Consider the following 20,694-nt stretch of genomic DNA (forward strand, 5'->3'; position numbering starts at 1 on the left):
AAGGTTGATGCAACAGGTCTGATCCTGACCTCTGCTGCACCTGCCTGGAGCTGACATAGCAAAAAATACTGGAGTTTAATTCCCACCTGCCAACTGTAGCTGGCAGGGCTCTGAATGTGACAATAGCTCTTCTGCTCTGTTTTTTTTATTTTGACATATCTATTTTTATTGATACTTATACAAAAGTTCAGGCCCAATACAAAGTATCTTTATATAATACACCAGAATAAAAAAACACACATTTAAAATCTAATCTAAAAAAAAAGAAGAAGAAAAAAACAGGAGCAAAAAGAAGGAAAAAGGAAAAGAAAAATAAAAAAGAGAGAAAAAATAAAATGGAAAATAAAATAAAATATTTTTTCAATCTTCAAATTCAGATATTACAAGTTCATTTTCTCTTTTACTCAAAAAGTCCAGGAAAAGTTTCCAATCTTTAATAAATGTCAGTAATGATTTGTCTCTAATTAACTTTGCCATCTTGGCTAAGTCCAATAATGCTATCAACCATTCCACCGTAGTAGGTAAGGCTGTATCTTTCCATCTTTGTGCATATAACAGTCTCGCTGTTATATATTGGAATGCTTTTCCCTGTTAAGCCCCATTGCTGCCTGCCAGGGGTTAGACTAGACCCACTGAACTTCGGATCCATCCCTGTGTTTGCAGAACCCATTTCATTAGACATTGTTAATTTGAGATAGAAAGCAGCTATGTACCAGTTAGAAATCAAATGTAAACGCTCACACTATTGTAGATTTTACACGCAGACTGGGAAATGTACAAACTATGATGTAAGCATCATTTACCTGTGTCAGATTCCTACCTCTCAGGAGGTAGAAAAATAACTGGTTGCTGGACCCAGCATGTCAGAATTTTGATGCACCAGCCCGGTAAGGGATGGAAATAACAAGTAAGTTTGGCTTATCCTATCCAGAAAGAGTTGCAGAATGAAAACCCATTTATTGAGATGGCATGTCCCTTTCTGTTGCTTTTCCTGCATACAGGTATGTGGATATAGGATGCGCCTTCATTTTGATGGCTACTCTGAATGCCATGATTTCTGGCTGAACGCTGACTCCCCCAACATTCATCCTGCCGGCTGGTTTGAAAAAACAGGACACAAACTCCAGCCCCCAAAAGGTGAGTGAATTAGGGTGATGCATCTGCAGGCACAGCTTCCATCCTTGCTGCAGGAGAAATCTCAGCATCTCCCCAAGTGTGAAGATAGCCAAGCAAGAGTGGCTGCTGGCATGTGGGAACCTGAATCACAGCCCTATTTGCATAACTGAGTTGTGTAAATTGCACCATAGGTAAATTGGTTTGAGAGAGGGGCCTCAGTAGCTTTCAAGGTGTGGGTGGGGAAAACGTGGCCTTCTAGATGCTGTGGTGGTTGCTCTTTCTATCCAGCCTTTTTCCCTGATAGGGACTCAAGGTGGCTTAAAGCTAAAACAGGAACAGCTGGAAACATGGGGGGGGGGGGAATCCAGTTAAACATTAATGGTGCTGGCTGGGGCTGATGGGGATTAGAGTCCATTAATGTGTGGGGGGCCACAGGTTCCCCATCAGTGTCTTAAGGAAACATTCATACTGTGCATCTAAAGCACCATGGTAGCAATTTAAACAGGCATGGCTCCCCCTAAAAAATCCTGGGAACTAGTTTGTTAAGGGTGCTGTTCCCCCTACAGAGCTACAATTCGCAGAATGAAAAGGGATTGATTGTTAAACTGCTCTGGGAATTGTAGCTCTGGGAGGTGACGTGGAGTCTCCCAACAACCCTTGGTACCCTCAATAAACTACAGCTCACATAATTTTTTGGGGGGTGGGAATCATGACTGCTTAAAGTGGTACCACAGCGCTTTAAATGTATGGTGTGAATGTGGCCTTAAAGTATCTCAGTGCCATCCCAAAAGAAGCTGATATTTGAGGAAGCTGAGAAGCACCACCTCTGTTCACTTGTTTCCGCAGGTCAAAGAGGGAAGTGTGGCTGCCCACTGAAATGCTTCTTTCCCCCTCTTTTTTTTATTTTAGGGTGTCTAGGTTACAAGGAAGAAGATTTCAACTGGGCCAACTATCTGAGGATAACCAAAGCTCAGGCTGCTCCAAAGCACCTATTTTTCACTCCAGACAGTGTGAGTAGCTGTGATGGCTTGTGAATGCTCTTCGCAAGAAGTACCTCTGCTCACTCAGATATATATCTATATAGATAGATAGATAGATAGATAGATAGATAGATAGATAGATAGATGAAAGATAAATAGATATACACACACATACACACAGTCTTTATTTTACATATGTACAAGCAGCGCATTACAATCATGCATCTGAATCCTCCGGCTCAGATTCTGGGAGTGGCTTCTTCTCCAACAGAAAAAGCAGGGAAGTTTCACGTGATGCCTCTCCCCCCTCCTCTTTAACTCTCTCCTTTCCCTGGCAAACGGAATAGGCATTGTCTCACTGTCTGTGCCAGAACTTCCTGTGTGGTGCTGAGGCTCTGGTTCAACATCTGAGAGCCATCCCGCCTCCTGGCTGTCCCGTCCTTCCTCAATCGCCACTTCCTGCCCCCCTCCCTCTGCCTGTTCCTGCTCTGGCAATACCATGACAGTAGCTGACCCGTTTGCCTACAAACTACCCCCATTCTCTGTGCTCTGGAAATTGTGGCAAGAGAAATATTTCTGCATACGACACACAAAAGAACCTAGCCTGCCCCATTAGTGTGGCCCCAGGATTGGAAAGCTTCAGAGGAGTAAGTTTAGTATTGATGCACATGCAGGACCCCACCAGACTGTCAGTATTTCCGGCATACTGGAAATTAAGGTTTCTGCAGTTAAAGTGGATTAAGGTCCTATTGCAGCAAGTCCCTCCTTTTATAACAGCAACACTTGGAAAGTGACAGGGATATGCCTTGAATAGTGTGGAATGCAGGAATGAGTAACAGGAAGACATGTCAACACTCCTCAAGCAGATCAGGATGAATGGAGGATGAATGCTTATCGTCATATAAACATCCCACAAACAAATCAGAGCAAATGCTCAATAAACACTAGATATCATCTGATCTCCACAAAAGTTTTGTGTAAGGAAACCAGAAGAACTGCTCAGTAAACAGGTTATCTGGAGGAGCCCATCATAAAAATAAGGCTCTCAACAGAATAAAGAATTGAATTAGATTAATACTGTGGCCTTCCACAGATTGATTACTTGATGGAATTTAAATAAATTACCAATACTGCATTATAGCTGTTTATTGTTTTTGTAGTTGATGCCCCGAAGGAAGTGCAAGATAGGTGCACCATCAGCTCCACCTACATGTTTGTGCGATTCACACATCACTGCTACACCTCAGGATTGCAGCACATGGGTGCATGTATGAAAAGGCCCGTTTTCTTTCTTTCTTCTGTTTCCTCAGAACGCTGCTCCTACAGGGTTCCAAGTGGGTATGAAGCTTGAAGCAGTGGACCGCATGAATCCTTCTTTGATATGCGTTGCCACAGTGACAGATGTGGTGGACAATCGCTTTTTGGTGCACTTTGACAACTGGGATGACACATATGACTACTGGTAGGTGAGAGAGGAGTAGAAAGATTGCATAGAAAAAGCAGTCTTAGGCTGAGCTGTAGGTGTATCTTGCTTGAGAAAAGCCTTTCAAAATTTCAAGGAACGTTAACATGAAATTGTCATGAGAGTTATAATTGCACGCCTCTCATTGAGCCACGCTCTCTGTTCCATCAAGTCTACTGTCTTGGAGCACCATTTTGTATTTTACTGGAATCTTGGTTGTAACAGTTCAGAAATGGAACCAAGTTTATTAGTATTATCATTTACAAAGATTAGTCACATTTTTTTCCACTCAGCTGTTACATGGTAACTTGTACAAAGTTACTGTTTGCAGGCCTTTTTGTACCTACTCAATTTCTGTGCAACTTCCCTGTCCCAAACATTATTGATCATGTGTTAGGGTATTTGGGCATTAGTTAGTTGATTAAGGAGAGGGGGGGCCATTAAAGATGGTTTGGAAGCATCTGATGAACTCTTTTAAAAGAGGTGGTCTGTTGTTGTTTAATCGTTTAGTCGTGTCCGACTCTTCGTGACCCCATGGACCAGAGCACGCCAGGCACTCCTGTCTTCCACTGCCTCCCGCAGTTTGGTCAAATTCATGCAATCTGGGTTGTGGGGCAGAGACATGGAGCTGCCCCTCTGCCCCCAGCTTTACTGTAGATTTGGTGGATGGAGGTGAGGTCACGGTGGCATGGGTGCACCTGCATAGCCCAAGCCTACTGCCACCCTGCCTAAGCCCAATCCAGTTAAGTGTAGTAACACCGGTAGGGAGTGAGTGGCGCTGTGGTCTAAACCACTGAGCCTCTTGGGTTTGCCAATTTGAAGGTCGGCGGTTTGAATCTGCCCAGCGGGATGAGTGCCCTTTGCTCTGTTCCAGCTTCTGCCAACCTAGCAGTTCAAAAGCATATCAGTGCAAGTAGATAAACAGGTGCTGCTGCGACAGGAAGGGAAATGGCGTTTCTGTGTACTCTGGCACTCATCACGGTGTCCCGTTGCGCCAGAAGCAGTTTAGTCATGCTGGCCACATGACCTGGAAAGCTGTCTGCGGACAAACACCGGCTCCCTTGGTCTGAAGTGAAATGAGTGCTGTACCAGAGTTGGGAGGGCAGATCTGTGATTCCACCCCGCCACACAGCCAATGACTAGAAAGTATAATAAAATATATATTAAAGGTTATAAAGAGTGCAAGTTAAATCAACATCAGCAAATAAACCTCCTTTAACATATACCCTTTATACTTGTTTTGTTCCAGGTGGTGAGGGAGTGGGCTTTTAAAACGTTCCAGTTTTGGGTCAATATTTTGGGCCTCTTTCTTAACAGCTGCCATCTTTCCAAATATATTGCCATGGTAGCAAGTGTGTGTTGTGCTCATGCTACATAACTAATCTAATTTGCATTTTTGGATGGATGGATCTGTCATTCTCAGCTTTCTCGCTTTCTCCTTTTTCCCACCTTAAGTTCATTTCTCCGTATTTCTGTATCAATTTGCAATTTTTTTAAAAAGACAATGAAAATTCCCTGCCATTTCTCTGAATCGACTCTTTTCTGTGTTTTGCCTAACACGTGTAATTTTGCAAAGCAATTTCCCTAGTATAATGTGTTCTTGTATCTTATTGTCACCAATATAGGCACTTATATGCATGCTTTACCCTAGTAGATACATTTATGTACACACTACTTGGCTTGAGAGCTGCATATCAAAATTTGGAAGAGTGTGCATTTTGAAGGATGACTGTGTTTCAGTCTGCATATACTTTTGGAAAGTGTACATTTGGTAGCTTTGCCTTTAAATGCAGATTTAATCAAATTTCTCCCCGCCACTATTTGTATTGCAGGTGTGACCCCAGCAGTCCCTACATCCACCCGGTTGGTTGGTGTCAGGAACATGGGAAGCCCCTCACTCCTCCACAAGGTGAATACACAATTGTTGTCTGTTCTGCTTCTTACTGCAGCTGCTTCCACACCACACAAGACATGCCCATTGGGCCATATTGCTTGGTACTGTTATCAATTGTAAGTTTTTAGTTTTTGACCACCTAGAAACTCACATTAGCATTCACACAAACTACACATCCATGTGGACATGATCTCCACATCAGAAAAAGTGAAGCAGCTGAAAGTCTTTGTTGAAATGGATATCAGTGCAGAATTTGCTGGAGCAGAGTCAGAATAATCTCTCAAAAATCCTATGATTATTCAGTTCATGGCAGATTTTAAAGCTGGTGCCTGCATTCCCATCAGTGTATTGCTTATTTCTTAAATTTCAATTAGAAATAGAGCTGAACAGCCATAAATCAATTGTAAAGCCTACCTTTGTATAGCATGGGTTGACGGTCACAGGGTGGACAAACATTGCGGGGGAATCCACTTTATAGGTCAGTGATTTTCACATAGCTGCTGCTGACCATCTTGAGTTCCTGAGAGCTTATTGCAACTAGTGAAGGATTCTCTCTAGCAAAAGCCTGTCATCTGGCAGACCCTTTCATTTCCAGACTACCCTGATCCTGAGAACTTCAGCTGGGAAAAATACTTGGCAGAAACAGGTGCTTCTGCGGTGCCAACTTGGGCCTTTAAGGTGGTGAGTAGTCTCTACCATATATAAGCAAACATTTCCAGGAAGGGTTGTGGCAATGGTGGTGATTTGGGTACAGGCGAGGAATCTGACCTTGATGCATGTCCTGTGCAAATGCTCACAATGCAACCTTACATGAAGGATAGGGTTATCAGTGGCTATGACTCATGATGGGTCTGTTACCTCCCATATTGGAAGCAGTATGCCTCTCAATATCAGTTGCTAAGGATCCCAAGCAGGAGAGTGCTATTGGGCTCATGTCTTGCCTGTGAGTTTCCAATAAGCATTTGATTGGCTAGTGTGGGAGTCTAATCCAGCTGGGTTGAATTCAGGTTGAATTTTAGCAATTTGCAAGGCTTCACACTCTTGCCAAACTAGTAAACTCTCCAAGTGCATCATTCTGCAGATATGGATGGATAGATAACTGTTCTAACCACCCCATTCTCTTCCCTCTCCAGAGGCAGCCCCACGGCTTCCTGATCAACATGAGGTTGGAGGCAGTGGACCGAAGAACTCCCTCCCTGATCCGAGCAGCCTGTGTGGAGGATGTAGAAGACTACAGGGTAAAGGTGGGTTTCTTCCTTGCTCAGTACTTATACCTTATTGGTGAATCACTGAAATATAGGCCAGTTGTTAATAGGGGTGGTTGGACTACATTGGAAGCAAGAGCATCTTCTGATATAACATTGAAGAAGCAGCCCTGGATACATGCGTGTCTCAGAACATGCTTGTTGCTTTCCTCCATGCTGGTTTAATGTTCAGGAGATGGATTTCTAAGTCTAATGGCAACCTGTTGATTTGTGCCCTACAGATCCATTTTGATGGCTGGAGCCATATCTACGATTTCTGGATAGACTCGGACCACCCAGACATTCACCCAGTGGGGTGGTGCTCAAAAACGGGGCATCCACTGCAGCCTCCTCTCAGTAAGGACAAATATTGTGCATGGTGCAAGCGTTCGCTGCAGCTCTGTTTAGCATATAGCAGCAGTGGCAAACTCAGGTCCCCAAGGCCTGGTTCACACATCAGTTTTAAACCACAATTTAAAGTGTGTTGGTCACACTGTTAAAAATAGTGGGCATTTCTCCTCTGGTCTCACTGCTGCCGCACTGTTGGGAGTTAAGCCATGGTTTGGCTTAGCGTTACATCCAAAGGCAGACTTTTGGTTTGTTTCTCCCCAACAAGCTATGAGTGGTAAGCCGATAACAGACCATGGTTATAGCTCTTGGTTTGGAGAGAAGCAAAGCATGCACCCAGTTTTGAACATAATGCTAAACCAGTAGTTTAGCTCCAGCAGTGGGTCAGGAGCAGGGAAAGTGGGAGGTAATTTTCGAACTGCACATTTCCTCTTTCATGCAATCCATAGCATGCATTCACCTTTAAGCCACAGTTGAGCTATGGTTTAAAGTGGTGTTTGAAGGATGCCTATGACCGTCTTGGTGGTTGTCCAGGGTTTCAGACAGGGGACATTCCTAATCCTATGTGGAGGTGCTGCGGATTGAACCAGGGACCTTTCTGAATGCAAAGCACATGCCCTTCCCCTAGAAATCTTAATCTGGATAATTTTCCTCCCCTTCTTGTGCAGGGCCAAAGGAACCTGTCTCTTCTGCCAATGGGAGCTGCCCAACTTTGGCCTGTAAGACCCTCCCCACCACCAAGAGTTCCAAATACAGCTTTCACAGGTGAGCTCTTGCCATAAGGTACAGAGGGAACTCGTTGGTGAATCTACTTCTGTAGGCTATATTCCCCCAGGTTCCCACTACCCATAGCCAAGGAAGCAAGTACTGTGGTGGCCCATGCAGTTTACCTGGAATATGGGTTGTCAATGTAAGTTAATTGTGCTGTATCTGCACAACGTGTGGCTCACCAAGACTGTATCCACCAGCCATGTATGGATCAACAAGCTTCTGTCGTTGTTGGGCTGTCACAGATTGGAAAAGCATGTGGGGCTATCAAGCCCTGGCAAGATACAGTACATGGTGGTTGGGTTGCATTTGGCTTGATAGATCAGAGGTTGGACGCGGTTGTGCCTTATGTGGCAACTGCCCCTATATGTGACAGCTGTCAGTAATACTCAGAACTAAGCACTCCTTTCTGCTTCCCCTGTTCTCCAGGAAGTGTCCAACCCCCGGTTGCGATGGCTCAGGTCATGTGACCGGGAGATTTACAGCACATTACTGCATCTCAGGGTGCCCCCTGGCAGAGAAGAACCAGGGAAGAATGAAGGCAGATCTCTCAGACACAGAAAACTCCGTCCGAAAGAGGAACTTGATCGGCTTCTCTCAGCGGAAGAAATCACGGCACCATGGAAGGTAAGAAGGCAGCTGGCCCTGCTGATACACTTGGACTTCCACACTGAGATTAGTATGTTATCACACCCAAGTGAAATGTTTTTTGAAGTGAAGGACATGAGGAAGGAGTTGATAATGCAGGTGAGCTGCGCACAGGTGAGCTTCAAGCAAGCTGCCGGCCAGCTCTGTGGAGCCTCCTTTTATTCACACAAATATGCAAACCCAGGCAGATACATTTGGGCTGTGGGTGGTACAAAGTTATTTCGGCACCTGTTTCCACCGCATCATTTTCCCCTTGCACAGTGTATGACGAAGGAGACAAAAGGTCTCGAGAGACAAAGGTTACAGACAGGGCACCACAGACTACTGAGACCACAAAAGGTTAGACAGAGGGCACGATGTTCAGACAGCTGTGGCTTTGTCTGTGAGGGGGAGTGTGCCCCGCACCCCAAGGTCACGCGTGCAGGCAGGCTGAGGCTGCCTGCGGGTGGGGAGTGTGCTCCAGACCCAGCGATCATTCCTACAGTTTTTCTCTTCTTTGCTCTGTGGATGCTCAATAGAGCTTAGCCATTTTATATTACCCCTCCATATCTATAGCAAGTTTGGGGAACCTCTGGTGCACAAACCGAAGACAAGCCCCCACTCCACACTTCCCTGTCTGGACCATGTTGTTCCCCAGGCCATGCCCCCTACTAGCCCTGTTTTACACCCTCCTTGTGCCCCCCCCCCCCAGGTAGGATGTGTCCTTGAACTCTTATAACGCTTGTTGCTTGCTTGCTGGGAGGCTAGAGATGGGTGTGCAATTGTGTGTAGAAACTAGCCTACTGCCCTGCTTCAGGGTGGAACTCAACATAGTGCTAAAAGGCTTGTTCCCATCCACACAAGATTTCTGCTCCCCCCATGCTGTTCTGTGGGTTCTTTCAACCCTTCAGAGTGGATTTGGGGGAGGTCTTGGGGAGAAAAGATGGGGTGCAGCCCCATTGCAATAGCTTCTGCTAATGGAACTGAATCCAGCCCTATTTCTGCAGCGAGATGCACTGTCCTTGCATGTTGAAGGAGCAAGTTTGCCCCCATTCCCCTCCGTTACAGTGATAATCCTCATTGTGAACCAGATGCGTTAAGCAAATGCCTAGACCAGGCACTACAATTCCCATAATCCCTGATCACTGGTCCTGTTAGCTAGGGATCATGGGAGTTGTAGTCCCAAAACATCTGGAGGGCCGAGTTTGCCTATGCCTGGCCTGAACATACGGAGACCTGGTTCAGATAATTCTCCCCTGACCTTAAAAAGATGTGTGAACCAGGCTTCAGTAAATGGGATTTACCAGAACTTGTCATCTTTCAATTCATGCACTGTGGATTTTGAAGATGAAGCTTGTTTTATTTCTCTAGGGGACGACCTCCGAAATACCGGAAAATCCAGCAGGAAGACTTCCAAAGTAAGAGCTCCTCCTATAAGAGTGTGTTAAAAGGTGGACAGACAATACAACAGGGACTCTTTTTAGATCCTTAACAAATGGACAAAATGCACTTTTTAGTAAAAAATATATAAAAATTGCAGTTTAAATTAGAAACAACACACCTAAGACATGCATTTTAAATATGATTTTTATTTTATATTTTGAGTAGTATGTTTGTTAAGATACGGACTGATGCTTCCCGCATAAATGCATGTTTATGCTGTTTAGATTACTGTGCATATCACCAGTGACTAAAATCTTCCTAAAATGGAATGTGAAAAGGGTTAAGATGCTATTGAGATGCTTCTTGGACTTCTGTAAGCCAGAAGCTTGCACCCACATGTCTGCAAGCCACCTCTCCCTTAGCCCTTTGCACTGCATCCTTTTCAGCGCTAACAGCTGTCAGCCTAGGCAGTTTCCAGGAAAGCTTCTCCCAACAACCAGCTGGTGATTCCTGATAGGTTCATTAAGTCTTAGGATTGTCTATGCCAGGGTTGGGGAACTTGTGGCCCTCCAGATGTGATGGTGGATGACTTCCCTCATCCCTGCCCATTAGCAGAGCTGGCTGGGGATTATGGGAGCGAAAGTTAAACCATTTCTAGCCAGTCACATGCACATTTAGGTTGCAGTTTAAATAAGTGCCTATGCACATCCCTGACGGGTTGCAAATCGCCTGGATGGATGGAGCAGAACCAGGAGGAAAAGAAGAAAGATAGCCCAGCTGGGGTGCAGTGATTCTGTGTGCACAGGCACTGGAAGGATTTAGCTTCACTCATGTACTGCTTCCATGGATTTATTTTGCAGCAAGCCTAGCTTTTAACACATGGGTTTGCTGCTGTGCTGTTAGGTCCTGCTTGGCCCTGAATCTCTCCAGGCTTCACAAATCATTCAGACCTTAAGGTCTAAGAGAAGAAGAAAAGGGGCCTCTTTCTTTGCACGTTAGCCTGACTTGATGCTTTGAATGTCATTGCCAGCTATTTCTTCAGACAATATGCACCAGTCTCTCTTTATGTCAGCCTTGTCAGCGCACCCGGACCGTTCCCTCTCCCTCTGCTGGGAACAGCACTGTAAGCTCCTGCCTGGAGTGGCTGGGATCACAGCATCTACTGTAGCCAAGTGGACCATTGATGAGGTAAGCCATTCCTCTTGTTGTTATCATTACTGTTGATTGATTTGGACCCCACTTTGTAAACAAAACATACACAAGATGCCTTAGTTCACATCAGTATATAGTACAAAGCAAAGTAAAACATGCAGGTGCACCCCCCCCCAAAAAAGATAAACAAAACAGAACAGGAATTTTAAGCAACACCAGAACACACAATAACATGAAATTTATACAAAGGCCAGATTAAATAAAACCATCTGGAATATTTGGGCGTTTGGGTTTGCTGTTGGTTAGGTTGTAAGTTGTTTTAGGTTGCCCTGGGCAAAAAACAATGACTAACAAATTCAATAGATGGTAATAATAATAATAATACATAGGTTTTCTCTGAAAGGCAGAGGAGGCAGAGAGAGAGAGAGAGAGAGGGAGAGGGAGAGAGAGAAAGAAAGGGACGTGCTTGTTTCCATTCCCTCAGTTATTTCCTGTTGTGTCTTTTCTGCAAAGGTCTTCAGCTTCGTACAGACACTGACAGGTTGTGAGGACCAAGCGAAACTCTTCAAGGACGAGGTAAAGATATGGGACATAGTCTCTTGGAGTGGAAATTCCATTGGTATTTGGAGAACAATGCAGTAGTAGAACCATCAATTGCAGGCTGGTCCTAAAAGCCCATCTTGGCAACAACGCATCCTGTTTGGTATATAGTTTCCCCTCTGTTCCGTTTTCTCAGAGACAAAACCAAAAGAGATGGGATTGATACAGTGTGGCTAACATTTTAAATATTTGATGTCTGTGAAGTGAATTCCATATTTTCATGTGCAAACATATATAATAGCACCATGAAGATCACACTCAGGAGTTGTACAAACAGGCAAAACCACCAGGAGCCTTTTTCTGTTGGTCTGGCTGAGAGTTACATGGCAACCACCTTCCTGGAGACAAGGCCGCTCCCCTACCTTTTGTATCAAACATGATTTAGTTTTGGCCCACAGCAAGCAGGAGAGGAGAGCTGGTCCAGAGAGAGGATAGCAAGAGGCCCAGTGGCTCCTTCCACTGTACAGCAATACTGTGAACGTCCGCCTCGTTTAGCATCCATTCCGTCAAACGTCTGCAGCAAACCCAGAAGTACCGGAACGGGTTACTTCTGGGTTTGCAAACCGCTCCATGCATGCGCAGACGCGGTGTTTTGCTCTGCGTCCTGGGGCTCCGGAACGGATCCCAGTCGCAAAACAAGGTACAACTGGGGCTGGATCCCAGTCGCAAAACAAGGTACAACTGTATAGCTACAAAGCAATGAGTTTTATGAATTTAATTCTTATTGATCTTACTGATCTTCGTAAATTTACAACAAACTAAACAGAAATGACTGCAGTATCCCTGGCCTTTTAGAACTAGAGAGCAAAAGATGCTGCATGCAAGAAAATGTGGCCACGTGATCACCTCATTTCTGACTGCAAGGGGTTAAATTATTTATAAAAGTATTTTTACATGATCCAGAGTACAGTGGTACCTCAGTTTACAGATGCTTCGGGTTACACGTTTTCAGGTTGTGTACCACGGGAAACCCGGAAGTACTAGAAAGGGTTACTTCTGGGTTTCACCACTTGTGCATGCGCAGAAGCACCAAACCACATCACACGTGTGCACAGACGCGGTGCTGCAGGTTATGAACGCTACAGGTTGCGGACGTGCCTCCATCACGGATTACGTCCGCAGCCCGAGATTCCACTGTATCAGTATACATTGTACAACTGGCTGAGTGGGAAAAAGAAGTTGAATGGCAACGGAATTGGGGTTCAGCTTTCAAAAAGAGTGGTGCCATCATTGGGTTGACACCTGGCAAAAACCCAGCAAGAGGGGCTCATTATCGGGGATCAGCAGTTGCTTAGCCACATTATGCATAGGTCTGCAAAGTCCTGTTTTCAAATACTGAAAGGCCATCAATAGGGATGGGTGAATTTGTCAGGTTTATTTTCTCATTTTTTCTACTGTTTCATTACACATTCCCACATCAGTTCACAATATTTTTCTTTTTAAAAAGGCAGCTTCATGAAAATCCACTGTCCACAGTTCCAGCCTCATGTACGAATTTTTGCAAAGCGCTTTCCCCGAATATCATGCATTTTTATGTTATTTTCACGAACATATGCATTTTTGTGCACACTCTACCCTAGTATATGTGTTTCTGTTCATGTTATGTGGCTGGAGAACTGCATTGCAAAATTTGGAGAGGTGTAGATTTTGAAGGGCATCTGTGTTTCAGTTTGTGTATTGTATTGGCAGTGCAGATTAGGTGCATCTGCTTTAAATGTGAGCTGAATCAAATTTCTTCCCCATTCCAGGTCATTGACAATATTTTCAAATGTACCCATTGAATTTAGCTCAGTGTTGGTGCTTCAAAATTATCCATTGACTCCTGGCACACATCTGCTCTTTTTTGGGAAATCCAGCATGCAAACATAGACTGGCCAGTTCTTGGAAAAACAGATTAACACTTTGTCCACAATATTCCCTTCTCAAGTTTTGGATGCCAGCCATAACTATCAAACAACCGAGGCATGTCCTGGAGCCGTTAGCTATATACATGGCCTGATGGATCAGATTGGGATGAAGCTTCCTGGTCAGATGCTGGGATGTGATGCGCTGCTACAAAAACTGCATTTTATTCCAGAGGAAGCATTGAGTGCAGATAGCTTGCAATCTCAATCTCAAACCTTTTATTGGCATATCGACAGAATTTTGAAAGGTTCCGTACAATAAAATCACTCAGCAAAATCCAGCAATGAAAACACTGTTGTATAACATTTTTGCTTTGTGTACCCTTGCATGAGAAACAGGCACCTTCAACCATCTCTCTTTTCCTCCCCAGATGATTGATGGTGAGGCATTCCTTCTGCTGACTCAGACTGACATCGTGAAGATCATGAGCGTCAAACTTGGCCCAGCGCTTAAAATCTACAACGCCATCCTCATGTTCAAGAACGCTGATGATACCTTGAAGTGAACCGCCCTTTGACTTTTCTCCCACGTGGGAGCTGCCAAACTCTCTGTCTCGGCAGAGTAGAGACCTTCCCGGCTGCTGCAGCTGTAAAATCCTGCCAACTTGCTCTCTCTTTTGAGTCTTCGTCTTTGTTTACATGCCAAATCCATTCCCTGTCTGTCTTCCTCCAGCCAGCCTTTCCAAATACTGCCCTGATTCCTGTCTAGCAGTGGAGCTCCAGCACTGACCTGCCCAATCTCACAGACCCTATTCTCCTGATGGTTTTAAAGGCACACGCAACAGGAATTTGGAGATTTGGTGTGCTATCGGGTTTAACCTGCCTTGAATTTAACTTACTCAGCTGCCCAGGTTCTTACATTATAAAGCGTGCCTGGATTCACATGATGCAGAAGAGGAAAATATCTACAAATGGACCACCGGCGTGATCACCAAATGGCAGCACGCACTGGGAAGCACCTCTGATGTTTCAGGGCAAATGTCAGCCTCTAATAATCAGGGATTCGATCGTGAACTTCACAAGGGGCAGAGTATCTACAATATATCCAGGGACTGGCTGAAGCACTAAGTAAGTGTTGGTCCTTCCAAGACAGGCTACAGGACTAAGTACATTATTGATGAAGGAATCCATCCTAACAATTCTGGAGTCATTTCTGCTGTTGCAAAAAAAAATTGGTGCTCAGAATTTATAGACTTGTAATATTGCCATGCTACTTGTGGAGGATGAGAGAAACAAAGAAGATCATGTAATAATGTTCCTTGGTTTAACTTCTGTTCCTTCTGCAAATCGCACTTCAAGCAATTTTTCTTTTTAATATATAAAAAAATGTGTGGAGCAGAGTGTCACAGAAAACAAGCAAACTAGCAACATTTGTACTTTAAGCAAAAGCATTCTTCTGATCCATGGGAGGAGTGACTGCTCTTAGGGATAGCCAGCTAACGTCGTTCTGGCCTGGCAGGTGCTGTATTGTATGAGAAAAAGAAAACAGATTCTGTACAATGCAGCAGTTCTTAATTTCTTTGTTCTGGACGCATCAGCTGTGCCCCATCAAACCATATTTAGTTCAGTGTGTGCCAAATGTTTACATTCAGCTGCTTGACAGTGTCACTTGAAAATGAGAAGCTGGCTTTAAAAAAAAAGAAGTTTTTTACCATATGGATACAATGTGAGCCTAAGCTTTCAAGCTTTTGAAAATAATTCTGCTGTTGACTACATGGGGTTTTTTCCTGTGCCCCCTTTATGTTGACTAATGAAGCAATGACAGAGGCTGTTCTGATGAGCTACTTTCCCTATAGTGTAGCCATGTGACTAAAAGGCTCAGGTTGCAACATCAGTTCTACCCTTAGATAGTGAGAAACTGGCCTCAGGCAGCATATTTCTGAATGCGGTTAAAGGACAACTACTATCCTGTTAATGTATTATTGTTTGTTTGATGGAGGTTGGAATGCCATATGAATTTTCCACCTCCAGTGCCAAAATATCTTGGAATGGTCCTATGAAGTTGGGGAATCCCTTCTAATTTCAGCAGTCCTAGATTTAATTCTGGACGTTTTCCACTCCATTCTCCATCAGTCATCTCGCTTGACGGTGGTCCCATGTAATAAATTATGATTGAAGGCTTCCATACGCAAGCACTGATTTGGATCTAGGTTTCTTAGACCCAAATCCAACCCTCTTCCCATTTGCTACAAAGCATTCTAAGTGTATTTCTTAGTGTATGAACCTCCTTAAAACCAACTTAAAGTTGTTGTTTTTTGTCCCCCTTAAGTCTGTGAAGGAAAGTCTAAAGTTTCTTAACCATACATACACCAGCAACCTGTCTCATAGCAGTGTGGTCTGTGAAGTCTACTTTCTAATGTTTGGGTCAAATTCACGCTAAGCTTCCCATGGAAATGCAGCAATTTGACTCTGATATTATTGAATACTTGGTCACTATTTAGGTCTCTTTTTTAACTGCTGGCTGCTTGCTGTTCCAAGATAAATTTATATCTTGATTTCTCTCTCTCTCTGTGTCATGGCAAGCATTTCTTTTTTTAGCAAGTTTCCTGCTGATTGTGAAATATCTTTCATTTGACTCCCCCTTCTGTTTACTTGGTAGGAGGCAGAATACTGGGAAGAAGGACATTTTTCATTTTTGAATCAAATCCTTCTCACAGATGCTGCTGGATGGTGCCAAACTATCCCCATATCCAAAGAGATACTCTTTTTAGTCAGCCAGGAAAGATGAAGAAGGAAGGAACCACTTGACATGCCCAGGTGATTCTTGGCGGGTTTTAAAAGGAAAACTTCCCCCTTTTTAAAAAAAAAAAATATGTCCAGTTTGCTGTTTTAGCTGCATATATAAAGATCAGTCAGCATATTTGTAGGTACCAACCCTACAAAGCAAGATTTTGTATCATTAACATTCTTATTATGAATGTTCTTATTAACATTAATTTTAAATTTCCAATTATGTATACATTCCTCTTGTATTTGAGACAGGGACTTTGCCAACTCAATGGATGGATTGCTGGGAGTTGCAAGGCGTTTGTCTCTGAATTTGAAACTAGATGAGGAATATGGCTCGTTTGGGACATACTCTGCTAAGCAGAGGTCTTTAGGTGCTGTTAAGACCACTTGAAAGAAACAGGAAGTGTTTAATGGTGTTGAGGCCATCTTTGCTATTATCCTACTGGAACTATAGCCATGAAGAAAATGGCTTCTTTTGTGCCATTTTGAGACAGTTATGGGCCAGTTTGCCTCTCTGCCTCTTCAAAGGTTTGAGCCTCTGTTGTTTGGCTCAGGTGAAATGTAATTTTCTGATGGGTCTTGTATGCTGAACTGCAACAGGTGGCCCCTTGAGGTCCTCGGTGCCAAATGGTTATTCATGTAGGCTTTTGGAGTTGGGCACATAATCTGTCCTAGATTTCACACCGAATCCCTCTTCCCCACTCTGTCATGCTGGCTGCTGAGCAAGCTGAACTCAATTTGCACCAAGAATGGAGTCTAGATAGTGCACTGTTCCCATTGACCCCAAGTTCCTCCAGAGAAGAAAATTATCCTCAATTGGAAGTGTGTAAAATGCGTGATCTAATATTGTGTGCTTGTGTTTTTGTGTATGTATGTGTGGGAGACAGAAACAGTTATTTTAGTTGTTAGGAATATACACACTTTTAAGTAACTCCAGCCCTCACCACCTATTCCCATTCATCTACTGCCGTAGGTGTGCAACCTCACACTTCTTGTCCTTCTGAGGCAATTGCACAGATGGCCAAGGGATATTTCCTGCTATAATATGGTTGGAACCTTATATTTGATGTAAAGGAGGGGTAGCCAATATGATGGCCTCCAGATGTTTTGGACTCAAACTCCCATCAGTCCTAGACAGCATGGCCAACCAACAGGGAAGATGGGAGCTGGAGTCCAGAACATCTGGAGGACATCATATTGGCTACCCCTGGTATAAAGAAACCAAAGTTAAACCCCAATCTTATATGTGTGCATGTATGTGAGGGAGGGTTAAAATGAAACTACCTTTCCTGTGTTCGCTCATTGCTATTTCTGCGCATTTGCTCAGAAAGGCAGCGAGTGTCAGAGAGAAAGGAGGCAGCCTGGGCCTCACCAGATTCTGTCTTAAAACCTTTGGCACCTCCAAGTGGCAGGGCTGATGAAGACCTGGGCCAGAGGCCCTAGAGAGCTTCTGCCAATCTGAACAGATGGCAGAACCCTAGATGGATCTTGCAATATATAAGGCAGCCCATTTTATTCTGCTTGTATGTCCAGTTCCATTTACTGCTGTTGTTTTCCTTACGTTTAGGAATACTGGAGAACTACTGTTATCAGTAGAATTATTAGCTGAAACACCATAGGAGTTATTTTGTCTCAAGCATCTAAATAATGGCTCCTTTTTGCGGGGAGCTAATGGCAGCTAAAATGTCTCCTGAGCAGAATACTCCCATCAGTCCTCAGGTTCTGTACTTGTATCCTAGTCAATTCCTCCTTAGTAGGCTTGAGGTCATTTCTTCTAAGACCAAGCGAGACAATCAGCCAGGCACCAATCCCAGGGGCCGAGGAGACCCCCCCCCCCAGATTTGCTAATGGCAATATACTGAGTTATGCTTATACAGAGTAAAGGTTACAATGACTTCACAAGGGTGCTGCACAGAGAGCTCTTCTAATTATTCTTTGCATTGCTTCTGCTGGAATGATTTATGTAGCCCATTAAGAGATTTAGATCCCTGTTCTTGTTAAGAACTGATGGGAATCAGTAAAACCCTGACACTAATTCTGGAGCCACTCTGTGATATGGAACATCCGATTTCATAAAAGATCAAGCCAGAAAATCTGGGAGAAATACATTAGAATTACTTGTTTGCAGAGGGATGCTTGTGTTGAGGACACTAGCTTCTTAACCTGTGAAAATCCATGGGTTGAAGCGCACCTAATCTTACACTGAATCATGGCTGAGTTGTACCGTAGAGGGGCATAGAGCAGGGACCGCATAACCTCTAAAGGTTTTTTTCTTTTTCTTAAAAACACATCACATTATAAAGAATCAGTTCACAATATGGTGAAGGCTAGTGTGTATTGGCAGGAGGGGTGTGTGAGAGTTGTTACTCATCTGTAATTAAGATGCAAGCTATCCCCAGTCACAAGCAGTATCATTGCTCACAATTGCCACAGTCCAGTCATGTATATATGCAGCAAACAGTTACCTATTGTTGGACTACAACTCCCATCACCCCAGACAGCATTGCCCAATGATAAGGGATGATGTGAGTTGTAGTGCAGGATTTGAAAGGTGCCATGTTTACTGCCCCGAGCTGGTTGGTGCTATAGTTCAGTTACTGATTGGGTTTATTCATGAGTAGCCCTCACTCCAGTATCAGGCTAGCAAGCAAACAAAAGCAAGAGAACTTTTGCTTGCACAGTTCCTTGTGCAGCTGCACATGAATTTCTCCCTAAGTGGATCAGGACCTCTAGCAGTGAGTGTATTATCTGGGGGGGAGGATGCATTTTCTTCTTCGCTACAAAATAGTTTGGTTTGATTGCTCAGAAAATGTCATTGTGTTAGCTTGAAATCTGGGTAGGCTGTGTGGAACAAATGTGAATTTACTGCCTAGAAAACTCTTCACTTTAAAAAGCCTTCTTAACTGCTAGCCCAAGACTCATACTCCTTTAGGAACTCTTTTATCAGGAGATCCGGTACTCATCGCAGATGTGTGGGCCAGCTAAGGATCGCTTTCACGCTGCAGAAATGACATAATGTTGCTCAAAGATGGATGTTCCTGTTGCTGAGTCTCAGCCAGAACAGGAATGTGCATTCCTTCCTCTGCACCCTTGATTACCCTTGATTACTCCCACCCCAGAAATCCAGTTTCGACATCAACTTCAAGCACTTTTGAAATGCAAAGGTCCAAATCAAAATGATAAGGCAGGTTTACTGTTTAGGGCTTATTTGGGGCTTGAGTGCAATGGAAGACAGAAAGTCTTCAAAAACCCTTGATCAATCTCCATCTTTTCTTCTTCCTTTCCCCATGGTCCCTGGGACTGCTGGGTTCACCCTAAATGGGGAGGGAGGGAAAAGTCAGGTAGGTGTGACAAATCCTGCCCAAATGCCCTTTGTTTTAGGGACCAGCTTTCGCAGAGGGCAGAGGCGGAGTTTTCAGAAGAAGCATTTTCATGGAACCGAAGCTTTTTTGCACTTTCATTCATTTGCACTTGTTTAATTTGTCTTTTGATATTTGCACCTTTGTGTTTTCATGATGGAAATACTATAATTGTATCCAGTGCAGCTATTCTGGAACTTTGTGTCCTGAGTATACAGAAGGTTAATATAAAAAAAAGCAAGATGTGATATGTTTCGTCAGTGTTTTACAATAACAATAAATGTGAATTATGGAATTATACAAATGATATCGAGTTGATGTTTTTGTTGTTTTCAGGGATTTTATTATGAATCATTTAATAATGGTTATGATGATGTATGTAAAATAAAGTTGAAATGAATATTCAAAGTAAACAAAACCTGGAATTCATTGCGTTTTTAAAGGCGTGTGTGAGAGTGCTCATCATGGGGGAATGGCACATTGAATGGGGGAATATGCCCACCATGAGCCCAAACTGCTGACAACATACACCTGAGTATAGTAACTCTATTGAGACTTTGTCACATACTACACTCACTTCCTTCAAGTAATACAGGCCAGAACCTCAACAAAATACAAGCGTAATAGCCTGTCCTTAATGATGTCCACCATGCCTTTCTCCATGTTGGGGTCTTCACCAGAGGCATATATCCAATTAGCGATAAGTAACCCTCCCATCAGTTCAAGGATTTACCCTCATGCAACAAAACTTTCCCCCCTTTCTTAACCCTAAATCTGTTCTGGGGTTTTACCTCTCCAGAGAAGATTTGGGGGAGGGTGTCAGGCACACGTGGAGAGGGAGAAGGGGGGAATTCCTGTTGCACAAGTGTAAATCCCTGCACTGGTGAGACCGGTACTTGGTGCTACATTGGCCAGAAGCCTTACAATTCAGTCTGATCCCAGTGTGCTGGGCTGGTTGATAACAGGGTCTCCCCAGCTTCTATGGCAACCCAGTAACCCCTTTCTCAAGGCTATGGGACTAGGAAAGTAACATGTACGGTGGTTCTGCTACTTCTTCCTACTTAGGACACTCTAGGGTCATAACCAGTGGGCCAATCCCTTGAATGTTGAGGTGGTAAGAGAAGCCT

At 43.8% G+C, this 20,694-nt stretch overlaps 1 protein-coding gene across 3 annotated transcripts in view; it reads left to right on the plus strand.

Moving 5' to 3' along the window:
• The window catches only part of L3MBTL1 (L3MBTL histone methyl-lysine binding protein 1), a 41,234-nt gene extending 24,122 nt beyond the window's left edge, over positions 1-17,112 (plus strand). For 2 of the 3 annotated variants that reach the window (XM_053393999.1, XM_053394000.1), the window contains 13 exons: positions 1,002-1,137; positions 2,026-2,126; positions 3,407-3,558; positions 5,391-5,467; positions 6,048-6,133; positions 6,586-6,696; positions 6,939-7,053; positions 7,713-7,809; positions 8,242-8,439; positions 9,811-9,857; positions 10,853-11,010; positions 11,488-11,550; positions 13,850-17,112. In XM_053393999.1, the coding sequence (XP_053249974.1) occupies positions 1,002-1,137; positions 2,026-2,126; positions 3,407-3,558; positions 5,391-5,467; positions 6,048-6,133; positions 6,586-6,696; positions 6,939-7,053; positions 7,713-7,809; positions 8,242-8,439; positions 9,811-9,857; positions 10,853-11,010; positions 11,488-11,550; positions 13,850-13,984 (1,476 nt within the window). In that variant the 3' untranslated portion in view covers positions 13,985-17,112. The remainder of the gene's footprint in view (positions 1-1,001; positions 1,138-2,025; positions 2,127-3,406; positions 3,559-5,390; positions 5,468-6,047; positions 6,134-6,585; positions 6,697-6,938; positions 7,054-7,712; positions 7,810-8,241; positions 8,440-9,810; positions 9,858-10,852; positions 11,011-11,487; positions 11,551-13,849) is intronic. The other variant, XM_053394001.1, reaches the window with a different exon arrangement.
• The last annotated feature ends 3,582 nt before the right edge of the window (positions 17,113-20,694 follow it).

Source organism: Podarcis raffonei, chromosome 6 (assembly GCF_027172205.1).
Source record: "Podarcis raffonei isolate rPodRaf1 chromosome 6, rPodRaf1.pri, whole genome shotgun sequence".
Classification (NCBI taxonomy): Eukaryota; Metazoa; Chordata; class Lepidosauria; order Squamata; family Lacertidae; genus Podarcis; species Podarcis raffonei.